Source organism: Cynocephalus volans, chromosome 12 (genome assembly GCF_027409185.1).
Source record: "Cynocephalus volans isolate mCynVol1 chromosome 12, mCynVol1.pri, whole genome shotgun sequence".
In the NCBI taxonomy this organism is placed as follows: domain Eukaryota; kingdom Metazoa; phylum Chordata; class Mammalia; order Dermoptera; family Cynocephalidae; genus Cynocephalus; species Cynocephalus volans.
In genome coordinates, this window is record NC_084471.1 from 69919540 (window position 1) to 69940228 (window position 20689).

Below are 20689 nucleotides of genomic sequence, written 5' to 3' on the forward strand. Positions count from 1 at the left end.
AAGTGCGATTTCTGGGTTGTATGGTAAGTGTACGGCCAGTTTAAAAAAAACCCAGATTTATTGGGATATAATTCACATACAATACACCTATTTAGAGCATACAATTTGATATTTTTAGTATATTTAGAGAGTGTGACCATACCATCACCACAATCTAATTTTAGGACATTTTTGTCCCTCTGCCAAAAAACACCCATAATCCATTATCAGTCAATCCTCATTCCCTTACTCCATATACCCACCCTCTCATCTCTGAACAACCACTAATCTACTTTCTGTCCCTAGAAATTTGCCTATTCTGGACATTGCATATAAATGATATCATATTATATGTGATCTTTTGTAACTGGCTTCTTTCACTTTGCATATTTTCAAGGGTCATTCTATTGCAGCCTGTATCCATACCGCATTCTTTTTTATTGACAAATAATATGGCTAAATCACATTTTATTTATCTGTTCAACAGTTTATGGATATTTGGTTGTTTCTACATTTTGGCTATTATGAATAATGCTGCTAGGAACATTCGTGTGTAAGTTTTTGTGTGGAGGTACGTTTTTATTTCTCTTGGGTATATATCTAGGAATGGAATTGCCAAGTCATAAGGTAATCCTATGTTGAACTTCTTGAGGAACTGCCAAACTGTTTTCCAAACAGATTGTACCATTTTACTTTCCTGCCAGAAATGTATGAGGCTTCCCATATCTGCATATCTCTTACTGTTCTATTGCCAACACTTTTTATTGTCAGTCTTTTTCATTGTAGCCATTCTAGTTTGTGTATGCTTAGTTGTGGTTTTTGTTTTTGTTTATAAGAAGCTATTTTCCAGAGTGCCTGTGCTATTTGACATTCCCAGCAACAAAATATCCTAGATCCAAATTCTCTGCATCCAAGCATTCAAGCATTTGGTGTTGTCAATATGTTTTTTATTTTCACCATTCTAATAGATACATAGGGATAGCTCATGGTAGTCTTAGTTGGCATTTGTCTAACAGCTAGTGATGTCTAACATCTTTTCATGTGTTTATTTGCCATTTGTATATCTTCCTCAGATCTTTCGCATATTTCCTAATTAAATTGTTTGGTTTTTTTACTATAGAGTTTTAAGAGTTCTTTGTATATATTAGATACAGATTTTTTGTTAGATATGTCGTTTGCAAATATATTTTCCCTATCTGTAGCTTGTCTTTTAATCTTCTTAACAGGATCTTTCACAAAGTAAAAGTGTTTAGTTTTAATGAAGTCCAGTTCACTTTTTTTTCTTTTATGAATCATGCTTTTCATGTCATATCTAAAAACTCATCGTCAAGTTCTAGGTCTTGAAGATGGTCTATGTTTTCTTCTGAAAGTTTTATAGTTTTACACAGCATAACATTTAAATCTATTATCCCTGTTGAGTTAGTTTTTGTATACGGTGTGAAGTTTAGGTTGAGGTTCTTTTTTTCTTTTATTTTCTTTTTATCTATTGATAACTAATTATTCAAGCACCATTTGTTTAAAGGAATCGTTCCTCTGTTTTTGAGACACATCTACTCACTATATTACCAGAAGTGTCTGTTGGCAACAATTCCTGAAATTTTAGGAGATTCAATATTATCAGTTGTGCTGCTTCTTAATTTTCCCCTCTAGTGGCTTAGGATTCAGCCCTCTTGGTAGGCTAAGTCTGTTACTGCTTGCCTTCTGCTTTCCAGTGTCCCACCTTTTGTTGCTGTTGTCCTTTCTCCCATTTTCTTTATCCTTGAGGGTTTGCATCTTTTACTATCATTTTAGAGGAGTTACATTGAAAAGTAAAAGTTAAAGTGTGTGTGTGTGTGTGTGTTTTCAGTCCACCACTTTTAACTGGAAGTCTCTTATGCCCTTTTCAAGCCTGGTTCTCCTGTTTTCCTTTTACAATCTATGAACATCTATATATCCTTTCAATAAATTCCTTTTGTGTTTATCAACCAGAGCCAGTTTCTGTTGCTTGCAACCAAGAACCCTGCCTGATGCAATGAAAATTATTTATCTGAGGGGGAAAATGGGGGGATTCTGAAAATAGATGAGGAAATTAGCTACTAATCACCTGTGGGTTCTGTGGGATTTCAAAAGGGACAAGAAAATGATTTAGGTTGTGAAGGAGAGGTTACAGAAAGTCTGTCCAAAAGATTCTCATATTCATTCTCCATCTCAGTAATTAATGAAGATAGATTGTTGGCTTAATGAGCCCTTTGGAGTCTAACATGTGTCTAGGGAGAGAGATGGAGTTTGAGAAATATTCTTTTCTCATATATATATATATATATATATATATATATATATATATATATATATATATATATATATATAATACATATTCTTTTATATATACACATATGTATACACACACATACATACATATGTACATACACCAATGTGGGAACAAGGAGAACCTGAAGTCTAGACCAGATTAAATGAAATAATGTATAAAAGCTTAGTGCCAATCTTCTGGTCAATATTACAAATATTCACTCCCTTCCTCCTCTTCCATCTTTCTTGGACAGAGACTAGTTAGTTTTCTCCTAAATCCATGTTTTCTTCCTCCTGGATACATTGCTAGACTCTTTTTCCCACCCCTCTTGCATCCAGGTGGACCATGGGACTGAGTTCTGGCCAATGGAACATGTGTGGTGGGAGTGAGAAATGTCTCTTATGGATCAGGCCCCCAAATCTTCCCTTGAGATTCTCCAGGCTCTCTCCTCCCTCATCTGCAGCCAAATACAGGGAATTTGCTGGAGAGCTCTGAGTCTCCAAGGAAAGGCAGAGCTTCTAGATGGGTCCATGAAGTCTCTGAGGAACAGATTACCCTCCCCCTCTCCCACTGACCCACATTGGACTGTGACACAGGGTGAAATAAACCTTTATTATGGTAACCACTGAGATTTGGGGGTTGATTTTTACAGCACTTCACTTTCCCTGACCAATTCGGCTCTACCTTTGCAGAAGCTGTCTTTACCTCCTGGGTCTCAGTTTCTCATCTGAAAATGAGGGATTTAGAATGGGTGCTCTCTTGGCTGCCTTTCAGCTGTAACATTTCATTCACAAATTGTATGGTTATTGTTTAGTGTTTTAAAACTCTACAAGGATTAATTGTAAAATTTCTCAACTATTACAAAGACAAAATTCCCAATTTTTTGGGTTGGGTTCCAAAAATTCAGGTACAAGTCCTTTGTTGGAACATTGTTTCTGTGAGAAAATAGAATTAAAAAAAAAAAAAAAAACACCCACCTAATTCCTGTTTAATCCTCAGTTCTGAGGCCCTGGAGCCCTACGTTGGAAGCAGTAAGTGATGTGGGAGAGCAGAGACTGAGCAGAGGGTTCTGGGTGTGATTAAAGAGGGACAGGAGGGTAGGATGGGCTGGACCATGGCTAGGATGTCAGCTGTACAAGGTTCCATTGGGAGGCACTAGAAACCATTCTGCATGTGAGTCATTCCTAAATTGGATATTTCCAATTCCATATCTACCTCTTCACTTTAACTGTACTTGGCTGCATGTTCTGTGCAGGGCGGTGATGAATTTACTATGAAAGTAATGAAGCTCAGGCTTCAGGGTCCTCACTCCCACGCACGACCCTTCCAAGGCCCTACCAATGTGTTCACAAGGTTGGTTGTTTTTATAAAATTCGAAAAAGTAAGATATTTTAACTGGTGTTGGTTAAGGCTACTGTCTATTTCCTCTTCAGCTTTCCCTCCTTCACATTTCCCCTTGTGTTAGATGACCCTGGAGAGGCCACAGGCATTTTGGGGATCCAGCTAAAGGGATGTTTAGTTGGGAATATACTCCATTTGAGATCTATTCATATGGTTTACAGTCACTTCCATGCATAGTTCTTACCTGCTGCCCAGATATAGAAATACCTCCCAGGAGTATTCTTATCCACCCACCACACTGACTTCCCTGGTGCTGTTACCTGTAGGTGCAAAGCCAGAGGTCAAATTAAGATATAAACGTGCCCTACAGCACTTAGTACAGGAATATGTGGGAGTGGAGGAGAATCAAGGTTTGAAAATATATGAAGCCAGAAGCTAGTCTGAAGAAAATTCTCCAGTCATCAACCATGCAAAAATATAAGCAGAGGATTTCACCTTTTATTGAAACCAGTCAAAACAAGTTTTGTCCTGTCAGCAATATACTCAATAACACAGCATATATGATTATAAATGCACCATGCATTCTTCTCTTTTTTGATAGGAATTGTACAAACTATAATTTATCAGAATTCCAATGTTTAAATTTTTTGATGACTTGACACAAATTACTGATGTCAATGCAGATAGTAAAAAACTTATAATACACCATTCATAATGAGGTTTTCAAAGATAAATTGGCTAAAGAGTATAGTCAATTTGAAGAGTATATCTAAGATTAGTTCCTGAACAAGAAAGCTTGAAATGCTCTGAAACCTCACAGTTCATAGATGAAAGAAATTTGATCAAGGTTTTCCCCCAGTCTGATAACCTAAAAACTTACATGATACTGTCAATAATAACTTGTGAACCTGAAAGAACTTTTTTAATCTACCAAATAATAAAAGACAAATTTGGGGCCTGGCTGGTTAGCCCAGTTGGTTAGAGCAGTGGCCTTTTAACACCCAGATCAAGGGTTTAGATCCCCATACTGGCCAGCTGCCAGAAAAATAAATAAAATAAAAAATTAAAGACAAATTTGGTCCACCATGCTAAGAAAAGACTGAATTATCTTTCCAGTCACTCTCTGATTAAAATGGTATTATCAAATTATTGTCATAAGAAGCAATTAAAGAGTATGTAACCAAAAGTAAAAGAAAAAAAGGAATACTCAAATGTGACTGGAATTTAATTAATCAAACTATCATAGGAATTTTTTGTGATGTTTGTGGTACTCATCACCTTTTAAATTTTTGTAATTTGTTATGATTTCTCATTATAAACAAATATTCACTTTCATACCTATCTTTACATTTGTAATCTGATAGGGTTTTTTTTCTTTAAGGACAGCACCCTCCACCCCCACCCCCGCCTCAAATTGTATAAAGCATCAGGCTCTGCAAAATCTCACCGACCAGAGTGCAGAGCAAGCTTTCAGGTGCTGCTACAGCTATTTGAGATGCTGGGCTGCTTACTCAGGCCGTAGGCCCAGGAGTGGAGTATTGTCAGACCCTCTGGGCTGATCAGCCTCTGAAAAATGGGGACAGGTTAGAAAAGTCATCACAGTGAGCTAAATGAAAACGCCTCTTGGGATGAAAACGCCCGTGGCTCACTCGGTAGAGTGCGGTGCTGATAACACCAAGGCCGCGGGTTCGGATCCCTATATAGGGATGGCCGGTTAGCTCACTGGCTGAGCGTGGTGCTGACAACACCAAGCTAAAGGTTGGGATCGATCCCCTTACCAGTCATCTTTAAAAAAAAAAAAAAGAAAACGCCTCTTTATGGGGTCACCTCTGAGACATTTTAAGTCACCAGTAAAGTTACCAGGCCCACACCTATCTGCTTCTGGAGGAATCCCAGGATCAGGAGGAATCTGCCATTCACCATTTGAGCTTGCTTTCTAGTTTTCTTTTAGTGAACAGTGTTTAGAGAACTCAAAACATGCCCATGTCCTTGATGAAATTAAACTCTTTACTGGTATATATATGTATACCATGTTTAAACAAGTAAAGAAAAAAGTGTTTACAAAAGCAAGGTTATTCCTGCTTCTTGAAAACTAAGGGTTGTCAAGTGTCTGTGCTACCGTCATCTAGTAACAAAATGAAGTAAGCTAAGTTCACCAAAATCTGTCAAAAACTGGAGAGAAATTGTGTTGCTTCCTCCCACCCCCCTTTTCTGGAAGTTGTGCAGAGTACTGTGGTTTTTTCAATCCCACTGTGGCTTTTTTCTTTTTTAAATTTTTTTATATTCAATCCCACTATGACTCCTATCTCCCCAAATCTTACATGAAAATAGTGAAACAGCAGATCGGGCAGAGATGAAAGTATGAAGTAAAAGCTGAGAAGAAAAGACACAGTGATGACACTGTCTGCAGGAGTCATGCTTCAGTCCCTTATAAGAAGTTTAGCAAATTGCTGGCCTTATGCATCAGGGGGCCTCTCGAAGATGGGCTGGTCAGGTAGGGAGAGGTCAGCACAACTCTGTTGACCCTTAGCTGATCCCATTGCATATTCTGGGCCATCCTGTCTTCTGAGTTGAACGTGCTATAGGCTGACACCTCAGTTTCTCTCTTTACCAGCTTTTTCCAATCTCTGGCTCAGTTCACATCTTGCCAGCTCCATCCTACCAAGTCTACTTCAGTTCGGCTCCTTTCTCCCTTTCATTTTAGTTTTCCCCAATTAGACCTGTCTTTAGTTGCCTATTTGTATCCTCTACTGAGTTTTCATTCAACAGATATTTTGTGGAGTGTCTTTGTGCCAGGCATTATGGTAAGCATAGGGGATTCAAGACTGAGAATAACAGTGTTGGAAGCACACCCTCTGGAGTCAAAATGCCTGGGTTGGAATCCCGGTACTATCACTTCTAACTGCATGACCTTGGACTTCGTTGTGTCCCAATGTCCTCATCTACATAAAAGTAATAATAATTATGGTCCTTTCCTCACGGGGTTAGTGTGAGGATTAAGGGAGTTAATACACATAAAGGACTTAAGAGTGTCTGGTGCCTGGTAAGCACCCGTGAAGTGCGGGCTCTTCAGGCATAGTCCTTGCCTCTCGAGGAGCTCATAGTCTGCAGTTGCCCCATGCACCTGTTGCTCCTCGCAGGAAGGACAGTCAGAGTCTTCTGGCACCCCAAGTGACCTTTAGCTCCCGGCTACCCTTTCCTGACCTGGGTGCAAGTTCCTGTGTCACAGATTCACTATGTTACCCCAAAATAGTAATTTCTTCTCTCTGGGTCTCACTTTATGCGTTTGTAGAGAAAGGAAGTTGGACCAAAACTGATTTCCAACATCCCAACAAACTCCTTGTTCTGGGTCAAGTAGCTCAAGTTTCAAACTATGTCAGCTTGGGCAAGACACTTAACCTCTCAGCGCTTCTTTACTCCCAGGAAAATGTGGATGATATTATTAACCCCCTCGTAGGGTTGCGGTGAGGGTTCAATAAGATAGCGCAAGCCCGGCACGTCAGCACGCCCACTCCCGCGCTGGTTCCCATCCCCCCGCCCTCACCACCCGGCGCACGCGCGCTAGCACCGCGATGGCCTCCCCAGCCGCAGTTCCCACTTCCGGTTCCGCCGGCACCCAGAGGCGGGACTGAAGCTGATGGCGGCGTCCACGAAGTTGGTTGGAGAGGGAGTGAAGAAGGCCCCGGCGGAAGAGGAACCGCGAGTTCTGGGACCCGGGGCGGCCCCGTTCGGAAATTTCCCTTATTATTCTCGCTTCCACCCTCCGGAGCAACGGCTCCGCCTGCTGCCCCCGGAGCTGCTTCGACGACTCTTCCCTCTTCAGAGTCCCGAGACGAGGCCGATCCTGGGGCTCGACGTGGGGTGTAACTCCGGGGTGAGTGATGGGGGAGGGATCGGAGCATCAGGAGCCAAGGCGGTTGGTTCCCTCCACCCTCCACGTCTACTGTGGTTCTGGCCTGGGCGTGGCATCACACCCCTCAAAACTTGCCCAAAGTGAGCGTAAGGCGTAGCGTTGGCTGACCCCGTGGTGCTGCTATCTGTCCGCCAGGATTCCACCACCATCTCTTTTAGGAATCTTGGGGAGGAGTCTTTCTCAACTACGTTCCGAATTCCTGCAGACCCTGGGTGGGGAGGGCCACCGTATCTGGGCTTCCGGCGCTTGCCTCCTGTCCGGAGTGGCTGGCGACCTTGCTGGGGAGAGCGGGCTTTCGGAGACCCACGTTTTGGAGTGTGGGGTTGGAGTTGGTTTACTGGAAGAGATGAGCTAGGGATAACAGAATCATGCCTGGACTCGTGTGTGCTCTACAGTGCAGGGCAGACCCAGAAGCCACGTGCGTGTTTACTTAAAAAGCAATGAGTAGAAGGAAAATACAGCATTTTGCCTGAGGGAGTGAAGGAGGGAGGCATTGCCACTCTTCTTGCCGTAACATATTAGGCATATAATGATTATATAGTCAAACCACGTGTAAAATAAGGAAATGTCTCTCACACCTATTTGTAGCCACTTGAGATATCCTAGAGGAGCAAGAAGTCTGACCCTATGATTGCAGATGCTTTAAAAGTTAGTACTCTCACTCCATTCCCTCCACCACTCCAGTTCGGGAGCGGGGGATGGGGGTGCAGAGAATCTTATCTAGTTGATGGCCTTTGGCTAGAGAGACTTTGGTGGAGGGTACAGCTGATAAGGGGGAGAGGGCCATTTGGATATAGTCTAAAGGCTAGAATGAGTAGGTGGATGGGTATCCGGGTATCCGCTGCAAACATTTCTCTACTGCGATGATATAGGAAATCAGGGGAAAAGCAATGGAAAAGAAAGATTAGGTTTAAGGTTTGGGATTTCATAAAAAGGCGTTAGAAAACCACTAGAGATTTTAATTTTGTGAGTAGTATATATGCACATTAGAAGCAAGGACATGGTTGCAATTAACTAGGGCAGTGGTTCCCAAACCTGGCTATACATTTAAGGAGCTTTCTATTTTGCACTTTTAAAAAATGCTTCTACTTGATAAAACAAAAAAAATTCAGAATACAAAAGGGAATACAGTAGAAAGTAAGTCTCTACTCTCAATCCTAAATCCTCCTTCCCCCCCACACTGTGGCACCACTGTTTGTAATTTCTTGGGTATCTGTCCTGACTTGTTATACCAGCATTTATGTATGTATAAATATTCCCTCCCTTTTAGTTTTACAAATAGTTGCACACTATTTTTCACCTTACTTTTTATTTAATAATTTGGAGATCATTCATGTCACTGCATTATTTTTTAATAGTTTCATAATTCATTACATAGATATTCCATAATTTAGGATGTTTTTTAAAAATTTTAAAGACTTCTAAGCCCCGCCCGAGACCTACTGAATCAGGATCTTGGGGAATGAAGCCCTCGAATCTGTATTTTCTTTTTTAAGCTTCCAAGAGACCCCAGGATTGGGGAATTTAGGATAGAGAGGGTGAAGAGATGTGGTTGAAGAAGGACTGATGTGATGGTGTGACCAGTCAAACATGTGGCCGCATCCAAGATCAGATAGTAGGAGCAAGATAGCAAAAAGTAAATAGAGGTGGAGAGAGAATTAAGCAGTGTAGTATAGAGTCTTGCTACTTAAAGCGTGATTCTTGAACTACACAGCATTGACATGATTTGGCAGCTTATTAGAAGTACAGGATTTTATCCCTCACTCCAGGTGTACTAAATCAATATCTTTATTTTAACAAAATCCTTAGGTGATTGGTAAGACCATTAAAGTTTGAGAAGCTGATACAGAGAAAAGAACCTCACATAGCCTAAGTCTTGCCATGTACTAACCATGTGACATTGTACAAATAAGTCACTGGCCTCCAAATCATAGTTTTTAAAAGACAGGGTTTTTTTTTTTTTTGTGAACTATGCCACACAGAAAAGTGCATAAAACATAAGTGTACGCCATATGGATTATGAAGTAAAGACCTTTATGACCACTGTCCAGATCAAGAACAAAACATTGTCAGAACCCCGGAAGTCCCCAATTTGCCTTTTGCTGCTCATAAACCCCCCTCTCCACCCAGAGCTAACAACTAACCTGACATTTATTATGTTTCCTTGCTTTTCTTTATAGCTTACTATAAATATTTATAATAATTTAAAGAGATTTTTCTATCCCTAAACAATGTAGTTTAATTTTATGATTTTTGAACTTCATATAAGTGTAAGCTTGCTATATATTTTCTTTCATGGCTTGCATTTTTATTCAGCACTATATATTTCTTCTAATCATGTTGTTGCACTGAGATGAGTTCCCTCATTTTTAACTGCTATTTAGTGTTCCATCTTAATGATTATACCACATTTGTCCATGCTACTACTATTGGACATCTGGGTGGTTTCCTTCGTACATTTTCTTCAGCTACACAAAAGGCATAGATATTTTTCTCACATGATTCTTGCACAAAGCAAATGAGATAGTGAATAGGAAAATGCTTGGGGCTGGCCAGTTAGCTCAGTTGGTTAGATGGTGGTGTTGATAACACCAAAGTCCAGGGTTCAATCCCTGTACTGGCCAGCTGCCCCCACCCCCCAAAAAGAAAAAAGGCTCCCTGTACTGGCCAGCTGCCAAAAGAAAAGGAAAGGAAGGAATATCCCTTGAAAAAACTATATAGAACAACACAAATTTGAGTTAGTTATGATGGTTATAGAAATCAAAGTTAGAGAAAGTAGATGGTGACCTCCTTAAGAGTCAAAAAGTTGCCACGATGGTAAAAATCACAAAATACAAGATTTGGCTTGAAGCTTGTCAGCAGTGACTTTGGGGAGTAATGATTACAGAAGCAGAATAAGTCTCAGAAGGAGGTGGTGAAGCATAAGACATAGTAAAATTGAAACTGTAGAGTGAAGGCTGAATGAGGACTTTTTGGAAGCCAGATTTTCCCAATCACAGGTCTGAGAAGCAGGTTTTTATGAGGTGGTGCTTGCTCTATTCACCTTCCTGGTAAGGGACACGGGTTGTGCCTCTGGACACCTTTCTTCTTCCCTGGAGTCTGAGATACCCAGAAAAAGATAGCAAATTTACCAGCATTATCACCTTTAAAAATTTTTTTTTCCTTTTTTTCTTTTTTTGTTTGTTTTTTCTTTTTCGGGGGAGGGGGGGTTGTTAGTTTCTGTTTTTGTTTTTTCTTTACCAGCATATTACTTAAGCTGTAAAATACTGCTTTAGGTGCCTTTGCTGCCACCCATTGGACTATAACTTTCAACCCAGTCTACAGTGTCAGGAAAGTATAGGGATGATGCATTATAGCCTGTGACCCTTGGAGGGCCCTGAGAGCCTGCTCTGTGGAAAACTTTTGCACAACCTCCTTGGGTTATAGCTTAGGAGCCTCACATCCTGTAAAGCCAGGGGTAAGTGGCATTCTCAGTGGGAGAATGAGAGGGAAAGATTTCTCTTCCATCCACTGGTTGAGAGCTGCAATGACAAAGCTCTTTTGGATTCCTCTAGGATCTGAGTGTGGCTCTTTACAAACACTTCCTTTCCCTACGTGATGGGGAGACCTGCTCAGGTGCCTCAAAAGAATTCCGTCTCCTTTGTTGCGACATTGATCCAGTCCTGGTGGAGCGAGCTGAAAAAGAATGTCCTTTTCCTGATGCTTTGACCTTTATCACCCTGGACTTCATGAATCAAAGGACTCGGAAGGTTCTCTTGAACTCTTTCTTAAGCCAATTTGGACGTTCACTTTTTGACATTGGCTTCTGCATGTCGATAACCATGTGGATTCACCTGAACCATGGGGATCATGGCTTGTGGGAGTTCCTTGCCCATCTTTCCTCCCTCTGCCGCTATCTTCTAGTGGAGCCGCAGCCCTGGAAGTGTTACCGAGCAGCTGCAAGGCGTCTCCGAAAGCTGGGACTCCATGATTTTGACCACTTCCACTCCCTTACCATCCGAGGTGACATGGCCAATCAGATTGTGCAGATCTTGACCCAGGACCATGGCATGGAATTAATATGCTGCTTTGGCAACACCAGTTGGGACCGAAGCCTTCTGCTCTTCAGGGCAAAACAAACCATAGATACTCACCCTATACCTGAATCACTCATAGAAGAAGAGAAAGAAAGGAACAGATTAAGATTCTGGAGGCAGTGAGATAGAGGGCAGGAAGACCAGGAAAGATAATGAAAGGTTTTCTACTGAGAATTACATTCACTCTTCTTACCAGTCAGGCAGCTTCAAAACATGGGAGAAGCTTTTGGTAAAATGTTCCAGGTATGCAATTGAGGAATCAGTTTTCCCCATTGTTTGGGACAGTCCCTGAGGAGAATGAATACGTGGCGTAGAGAACTAGGCTATCTGGATTGAGATGGCTCAGAAAAAGGACTCTGGTTTGTGGGACATGGAAGGGACTGCTTTGGGGAATTATTTATAAAGATTAGACCAGGCTAGCCTTAGAATGTATTGGTTCCCTAGACTCCTTGAGTCTGGTCTGGTTTCTTAGGCTTCTTTTGGACCTACTAGGCCTGCCTTCAGGCACAATCTCACAATGCAATGTGGAATGAAGAGCTATTGGCCTGGCTAAAAGAAAGGGTTAGAAGGAAAAGCATCTTATCTTTCTTGAGCAGGTCAAATCTCCAACATGCCCAGGCTTAGCACAGCAGTTATAGATCCTAGCCAGGATGCATTAACTGGCATTTAAAAGATGTTTAAAAGATTCAAGTTGTGAACCCAGAGACAGTGATTCAGGTTCTGGAATGGGGCTTAGGAATCTGTTTTGTTTTGTTGCATTTATTGTGGTAAAATATGCATAACATAAAATTTACCATTTTAAGCATTTTAAAGTATACAATTCCATGTATTAAGTACATTCACAATGAGTAGTCTCTTTTTAGCAGACACCCCAGATGATTCTGATGCAAACAAAAATAGACCACACTTTGAATAGGGTGCCAGCCAGTCTTCCTCTACATATTTTTTTCTGGGGTGCAGTTCTTCCGCATGCCTTTAGCAACTGCCTACACGCTAATGGCTCCCAAATATATTGGTAGCCCTACCTGCACAGCTCCAGATTAATATTTTTCCTGTTTTGTAAGCATATCCCCTCGTTCTTAGGCACCTCAAATCTAGCATATCCCAAAAGCAAACTCATTACCCTCATTCTAAACCTAATTCTATCTCAATTGGTGGCATCCACTCATTGCTCAAGCTAGAAACTTCATTTGATTTTTTCCTCACTTATATTCCACACACCGAAGTATTCACAAAGTCCAGCAAATTCTGCCAGTAACATATAAATCCCATTTATTCCATCCATGTGGCTGGCACCTACCAGAGATGTCTGTTATGTCATCTACCCTCCAATCCATTCTTTGCCTTTCAGCCACAGTTTATTCATCTGTACAACTGAAATAACATCACCTTCCTTTTCCTATGCGCAAATGAGCTAAAGGATGTGAAAGTATTTTGTAGAATATAGTGTTAAACAAAAAGAAGGTGCTGTTAGTCTCTGTAAGCATGCCACAGACCACAATTATGATTGTTAGACCAAAGGCTAATGAGAAAAACATCTCAACTGTAGAAAACATGCATCTTACTATCTCTAATAATTTGTTTCTTAGGATGAGGAAATAATGAGTACAGCTTCAGCACTACAGAGCATTTTTTTTTTTTTTACTTTTTATTTTCTTATTTTTTGGCAGCTGGCCAGTACTGGGATCCAAACCGTTGACCGTGGTGTTATAACACCACACTCTAACCTTCCGGCAAGCCCCAGATCATTTTAAAGGAAGCAGTGTTGGGAGGGAGAGATATGAAGCTAATAGAAATGAGGCCAATTCATGATGGTCTCAGAGTGATCACAGTGGTTAAAGAGCTGAATTTACCCATTTCTCTGTAGATTTTAAATTTAGGAACACTTTGAAACCTGTGACCTGCTGAGTTCTCTCTCCTAACACTCTTCACCAAGGCAGTGCAAAGAAATGTGTATAGGACTGTGGTAAGCTGAATAATGGTCCCCCAAGATGTCCACATCCTAATCCCCAGAACCTGTGAATGTTACCTGAGATAGTAAAAGGTATTTTGCAGATGTGACTAAGGATTAAGGGTCTTGAGATGAGTTTAACCTGGATGATCAGATGGGCCCTAAATGAGATTACAGGTGTCCTTATAAGAGGGAGTCAGGGAGAGATTTGACCACAGTAGATGTAATGACAGAAGCCAGCAGTTGGAGTAATGTGAGGAAGGGCTGCAAGCCAAGGAATGCAGTCAGCTTCTAGAAGTTAGAAAAGACAAGGAAATGTATTCTCCCCTGGAGACTCCAGAAGGAACGTAGCCCTGCCAACACCTTCATTTTAGATTTCTGAACTCCAGAACTGTCAGAATAAATTTGTGTTGTTTTAAACCACTAAGTTTGTGATGATTTGTTACAGTAGTACCAAGAAACTAATACATTGGCTCTGACTACAATGAGACTAGTTTACAAGGCCAGGTGGGATCTGTCCCAATGTAGCTAATGCACACACTTTTACAGCAAATCAGGAAGTATTTTATCAAATTCTTTCCATGTACCAAGCATGTTTTTAGCTGCTATGGGTAGTAGGGAAAAGTAGATTAAACAACCCTGGATTTTGAAAGGTTAGATTTGATTCATTCTGCAAATATGTTAAAGTTGGGGATAGGAGGGGCTCATACAAGGTAACATGCGAACATGTGAGCTTTAGAAAAGGAAAAGTCCTTGTGGGCATGGAAGACTTTCTGGAGCCTGTGGGACTTGAACTGTCCCTTGAAAGGAACATAGCTTTTGGAACAATGGACTAGAGGGAAAGGAGCATTCCCTGGGAGCGTGGAGAAAGAAACCTCAGCAAGGGCACACAGGAATAGATGTTTTGCACACTGAGAATGACACCTAGACACTGTCTAGGACTGGCTGGCCTAGGATGGACATGTTATTCTGTGCAGTAGTGGGAAATAACAGTGATCTTTGCCATTTTATTAGCTTCTGGATGGAATATAAGTAAAATGAAAACCATAAACATACCAGAGGATAAATGTAATTTTTTTTTTTTTTTAAAGATGACCAGTAAGGGGATTTTAACCTTTGACTTGGTGTTGTCAGCACCACGCCCTCCCAAGTGAGCTAACCAGCCATCCCTATATAGGGATCCAAACCCTTGGCCTTGGTGTTATCAGCACCACACTCTCCCAAGTGAGCCACGGGCTGGCCCGGGTAAATGTAATTTTAAAAGAGTACTTTCCAAATGTAACAACCCAAGAGCCATAAAGGCAAAGATTGATAAATTTGATTATACAAAGCAAAAAAGAAAAATAAATCCAATAAAGTTGCATGACAGACTACCAACTGGGAAAATTTGCAATGCATGTGACAAATGACGGGCTAATTTAATTATAGTGTAAACAGCTCATAAATCTATCCAAAAGACAGTCACAGAAAATAACGGCAGATAAGCATCTGAAAACTTGTTTAATCTCATTAATTACATGCAAATAAAAACAATGAAGAGAACATTTTATCACTAAGATTAGTAAAATATTTACAAATTTTAAAAACAGCGATAGTGAGAATGTAGAAAAGTAGATATTCTTGTACCTTGTTAGTGGGGATGTAAATTAGCATGACCATTTTGGAAGTCAATTTGTTAATATTTGTCAAAACATTGTATATACCCAGGAATTCCATTGCTAAGAATTTATCCTGTGGATATATTCACAAAGGTATGCAAGGATATGTGTTCAATGTTATACATTACAGTTAATTGATAAAAGTAAAAAGCTGGAAGCAAACTAAATGCCCATCAGTAGGAAACAAATAATATGATACAACCACAAGTGGATTACTGTGCAATTGCTAAAAAGAACAATGTAGATCTATACATGCTAGTATGGAAAGATCTCCAGGATATTTTAAGTGCAAGAAGTAAGGTGCAGAACAATATGAATGGTAAGATCCCACTTTTTTTACCTTTTAGAAAGAGTATATACATAGAAGGTAATAAAACAACTAAAAGCAAAAAAAAAAAAAAAGAATAGCAGTATGAGCATATTTAGTCATATCGAAGGATCAGTCAAAAGGTTAAAATAGCTTGTTGCTCGGGGTGGGAAATGGAGCAAATAATCATATGCACATATTGCTGTTTAAAGAACTAATTTTAAATAATTTTAAAATTAAGCAGTGTCTTTCTGAAAATAACTTTCTTAAAATAGCTCTCATCCCCCACTGCCTCACCCATCTTTCTGCTTAATTTTTACCTCACAGCATAGCCAAACTCTTGAGTTTTAAACACTTCCTGTCTCCATTGCTTACTTTGTACATGTTTCTCAACCCTTCAAAATCTGGTTTTGCCAAAGTCTCCAATGACATGTGGCTAAAGTCAGCGGGGATATATCTGTCCTGATCCAACTTGACATCAGCAACACTGGGAACTGGTTTTTTTTGTTTGTTTGTTTTTTTCTGAAACCTCTTTCTTGGGCTCTGGTTACAGTAGTCATCCAGTTTTCTTTCTCCTTCTCTGGAGACCCCTCTGTAATGTTGATGTTCATTGGAATTCAGTTCCAGCCCCTCTTCTCTTGCATGATCTCCACTCCATGGCTTCAGGTACTACCAATGTTCCAATGTCTCACAAATCTCTAGTCCAGTTCCCTCTCCTGAGCTTCAGAATTACTTATCTAACAGCCTACATCAATGCCTCCCAATCTTTTCCATGTCGTGGCACACACAGAATATGATGGTGTTTTCTATGCTGAATGATACAATCCAACATAATCATGCCCTGAGAACTGAGAAGATCAATATGCAGCACATCTGTAACCTCTTCCTTACGCACAACAGTTGGGAAGCTCTGACCTCTTGAATAGCTATTTCTACTTCGATGTCCCCCAGGCATTTCAATGTCAACATATTTGGAAGTAAGCATATCATCTCCCAAACCTCCCCTTCCTCTGGTGTCATCTGCAAATTACCGAGTCCAGAGATCTTGGCTTAGCTCTCTGCTTCCCTCCACTTTCAATCCCAAGGTCTGTTGACTTTAAAACTATTTATCTCTTGAAGTCATCTCTTTTCCATCACCACTTTCCTAGTCCAGACCACATCATTTCTCACTTTTTACCTCAGTTACTGAAGAATTCTTTTTTTTATTTTGGTGGCTGGCTGGTATGGGGATCCAAACCGTTGACCTTGGTGTTATCAACACCATGCTCTTAACATGCTCTAACCAGTTGAGCTAACTGGCTAGCCCTCACTGCAGAAACTTTCTATTTGGTCTCTCTGTTCTTCACACAGCAACCACAGTGATCTTTCTAAAATGCAAATCTGATTATGTCACCCTTCTTCTTAAAATCATTCAAAGGCTCTACATTGCTCCTAAGGTAAAGTACAATCTTCCCACTGCTTACCTTTCCAATCTAATTACTTAGCATACCCCGCATGAACTCCATATTAGTTATCTAATACTATATGCACAGTGCTAGGTATAAAGACTCAATAAAATTTTTTGAATGATGAAAAAGGGGTTCAAATATCTGAGCAGATCCATCATATCTGTGCCAGGTAGGAGGTTTCAAAGCACATATTGGCAATGCTGTCAGAATCCAAGGAACATCATTATCCCATGTAGAACTGAGCAGCAGTAGCAAAGATCTACTACTATTCAGCAAATAGACCAAACTTTAACCAGCTCCCTTCTTCCTCTTACTGAGCAGTAAAGACATGAAGATTGTACTCAGAGTCAATCCAACCTGGAAAATAGCCAGACTATTAAAATGTTTTGAGAGGCCAGTTACCAATCTGACCATCTCCTGATGTCAGGAGTCCTAAACTGGGATCAGCTTATCAATCGATGTAATACAGTAACTGAATGGCTTACAGTGCCAACCTCAGGAATGAAGATGCCCCAACAGTGTGTGAATAATCTGATAGCATTGAAGCAGGGAACCCCATTCAAAGTACTGATGTGAGCAGTGACAGGGTGGTTTTCCAAGGTGCCATCTACCAGTAAGTCATCAGCACTATATGCATATATAGACCACACCACCAAACTGGTTTGTTACCAACAGCTTGCAGCACCAGAGAACTAAGAGGCCTAGCTTTATTTGGTAACAGACAATCCAAGTAAAGAACAATATATGATTAGTGGTCTATCACAAGGGCAAAGAACCAACTTTGGGGCTTCTGTGTAATTTATAATAAATCAAGTGAATAAATAGCACTGAAGAATGAAAATGTCTTAAGCCTCATCAAAAGACAGAAAGGGATCATGGAGCAATGGTAACTATATTCCTCTCACCTCCTATCAGTGAGGATAAAGGTTTGTGAAGCATAGAAAATCTTCTAAAATCTCAATGCCTAAACTATGAAGTGTGCAAGAGTCTTTAAGGAGGGCAGGTACTTGCTCTGACAAGTACAGGTGCTCTGGATGTGTTTATTAAAAAAGGGTAAACATCTGAATGAAAAGTCAAAAATCATCTAGATATTCTGTTTGCTTCCAAAAATTCAGGTATTTGGAAACATTCAAAAATAGTTGGAAATGCCTGGCAGACTTTTAAGATTTTCCACCCCAAGGCTTAGGAATGCAACAGATACATAAAGTATTATCGGATTTTTAAGCCCTTGAATAAAGGATTACGTTTAATTTTTGTTGTAATCCCAGGACCAGCCCACTGATCCCTATTCAATAAACGTTGGATGACTGAATGAAAAAAGAATTAATCAAAGTTGTGGGCTTCCAAAGATGCCACTGTCTATCATCAAGAAATAAGGTGAAAAAGAGAAATGAGAACATATGTTCATAAAAAGATTTGTACAAGAATGTTTATAGCAGCCTTATTCATAATAGCTCAAAACTGGAAACACCTAAATATCCATTGATTAAAAGATGGATATATAAATTTGATATATTCATACAATGGAATATTACTCGGCAATAAAAAAAGAGTACTTTGGGCCGGCCCGTGTTTCACTTGGGAGAGTGTGGTGCGGATAACACCAAGGCCACGGGTTTGGATCCCTGTATAGGGATGGCCGGTTCGCTCATGTGGGAGAGCGTGGTGCTGACAACACCAAGTCAAGGGTTAAGATCCCCTTACCGGTCATCTTTAAAAAAAAAAAAAAAAATAGAGTACTTATATGCATAGATGGCTCTCAAAATATTACTAGGCTAAAGAATACAGACAAAATAGAGTATATACTGTAAGATTTCACTTATGTGAAATATAAGAACAGACGAAACTACAGAGATAGAATTCAGGTCGTTGCTGGGGCAGGGTGGTGGTGGTAGGTGCAGGGTAATCAACTACAAAGGGGGGGCGTGAGGGAACTTTCTGGGATGATGGTTCAGTATCTTGTTTGGGGTATTGGTTACATAGGTGTATATTGTTAAAATTCACCAAACAAAACACCTCAGATATGTGCATTTTATTGTGTGTTAAGGATAAATCAACTAAAAAAAAATTTAAAGCAAAAAGATGAGAGAGCTGGTTTCAGAAGTAACAACCAACATGGTATCTTTTTAGGCTCCAATAAGAATTGTCTTCCCGCACTCTTTTCATCAAACTACCCAAAATGCTCAAAAACCCAAAATGATTTTATTATTTGTCTTGTCAAATCCATATTCTCACTCTGATTTCCATACAAAACCTCTTCCATTAACTTCTCTCACTTCCTACCCGACCAAGGTGACCCGCTCTGTCCCATGCAGATAATTTGCTCTTTCTCAGTTTCCTTGCGTCTTTATCCTGCTTGTACCCTACTCGAGTTCTCTGTCCTTCAAATCCCATTTTCTATAAGAAGCCTTCTTCAGAGAGGAACTCACTCAATCCTAGCCAATCCGAGCATCCTATGTTCCTTTACTGAACTAATATGATGCTTTAAGTCACATCCCACGTATACCTACAACAGAAGCAATTTTAATAAAATGGGCAGTGACTGTGCATAGGGATCCCTTTGCATTTCCCTGCAGATCCTAGTTCAGAACCTGCATTTCTGGGCCAGACAGTACAATGTAGGTTGTGAGGATTATACTGTATCCAGACAACGGCAAATAAATGTTTAACTAAGGACTAACGAGAATGGTATTGAAGGGAGCTCTTAGGCTGTGCAGGGACCTGGGTGGGCTGTTTGCTTTTCCTTTTTACGCAGGTGGTTCAAACTTGTCCCCACTGAGATAGCAAGTGGCTGAGAACAAGGCTGTATCCTTTTTCTGCCCAGGCTTCACTACTCCTAAACAAGTGAGGAAGCGGCCAGCACTGCTCTCCGACGAGCGGAGCCTGTTCTTAGCGCTCAGTTTTCCGGAACGCTGGGAAGACCCGATCCTGGAGGAGAAAGAGGGAGGCAGGAGCACTTAAGGTCAAGGAGGCACCCAACACTCTTCCCATGGGTTTACACCCAACACGTATGCAAGAAGGCAAATTATAAACACCAGCGCTCACAACCACATATACACGTGCACGTCCAGCCACAGAAGCAGAAGTGCATGTCCGTGGGCCCGCGCTCACCTACTTAGTTTTCTCTGCTCTAGACACCCCTCCTTCCCCCACTTCCGATTCCACCCCTGCTCGGCCCAATCCGGCGTCCCCTACCCAGGCCCTGAGGTGGTTTACCAGGCCGGCCAGACCAGGGAAGCGTTTTTCTCTATAGGGGGAGGGGAGGCTCTTCCCACCCGGGCGGAAGCGGCGAGCGCGGGCCGGGCAGGCTTAGCTCTCGTCCTGGGAACATCTGGAGGGGGCTGGGAGGGGCGCGCGTGCAGTGTCAGCGTGGATTGGCTGCGCAGGAGGGGGAGGCGGGGCCTAGGCGAGGGGCGGGGCTCACTGGCCCCTTTAAAGCCTTGACATCAAGAGGCGGCTCCGGCACCCCCCTTTCTCTGCCCCCCGACCCCGAGCTGCGGCCATGGACCTGGCAGATCCAACCTGCCCTGGCTCAGCTCAACACCTGATTTCGGTGAGTTCCGGGCCTACTTGGGGTTTAAAGGGCGGCGAGTTGGGGGGAACGCTGTAAGCTCCGGGCGGGGGGAGGGGAAAGTGGGGGTGTGAAGGGTAAGGCTCTCGTGGCAGCCCTGGGTCGGAGGGGGCGGCATGGCTTCCTGGCCGGACCTCACTGCCTGCCCCTCCCTGCCG

General features: G+C 41.3%; 2 protein-coding genes across 4 annotated transcripts in view; both read left to right on the plus strand.

The window, feature by feature from the left end:
* The first annotated feature begins 7244 nt into the window (after nucleotides 1-7244).
* On the plus strand, nucleotides 7245-13900 carry BCDIN3D (BCDIN3 domain containing RNA methyltransferase). The gene is made up of 2 exons (XM_063075767.1): nucleotides 7245-7481; nucleotides 11075-13900. The coding sequence occupies exons 1-2, from the start codon at nucleotides 7245-7247 to the stop codon at nucleotides 11717-11719; spliced, it is 882 nt and encodes a 293-aa protein (XP_062931837.1). The 3' UTR covers nucleotides 11720-13900.
* Nucleotides 13901-20448: 6548 nt separating this feature from the next.
* NCKAP5L (NCK associated protein 5 like) overlaps nucleotides 20449-20689 on the plus strand; it is a 35187-nt gene continuing 34946 nt past the window's right edge. For all 3 annotated transcript variants that reach the window (XM_063075152.1, XM_063075153.1, XM_063075154.1), the window contains exon 1: nucleotides 20449-20513. The gene's annotated coding sequence lies outside the window, so the exon portion shown is untranslated. The remainder of the gene's footprint in view (nucleotides 20514-20689) is intronic.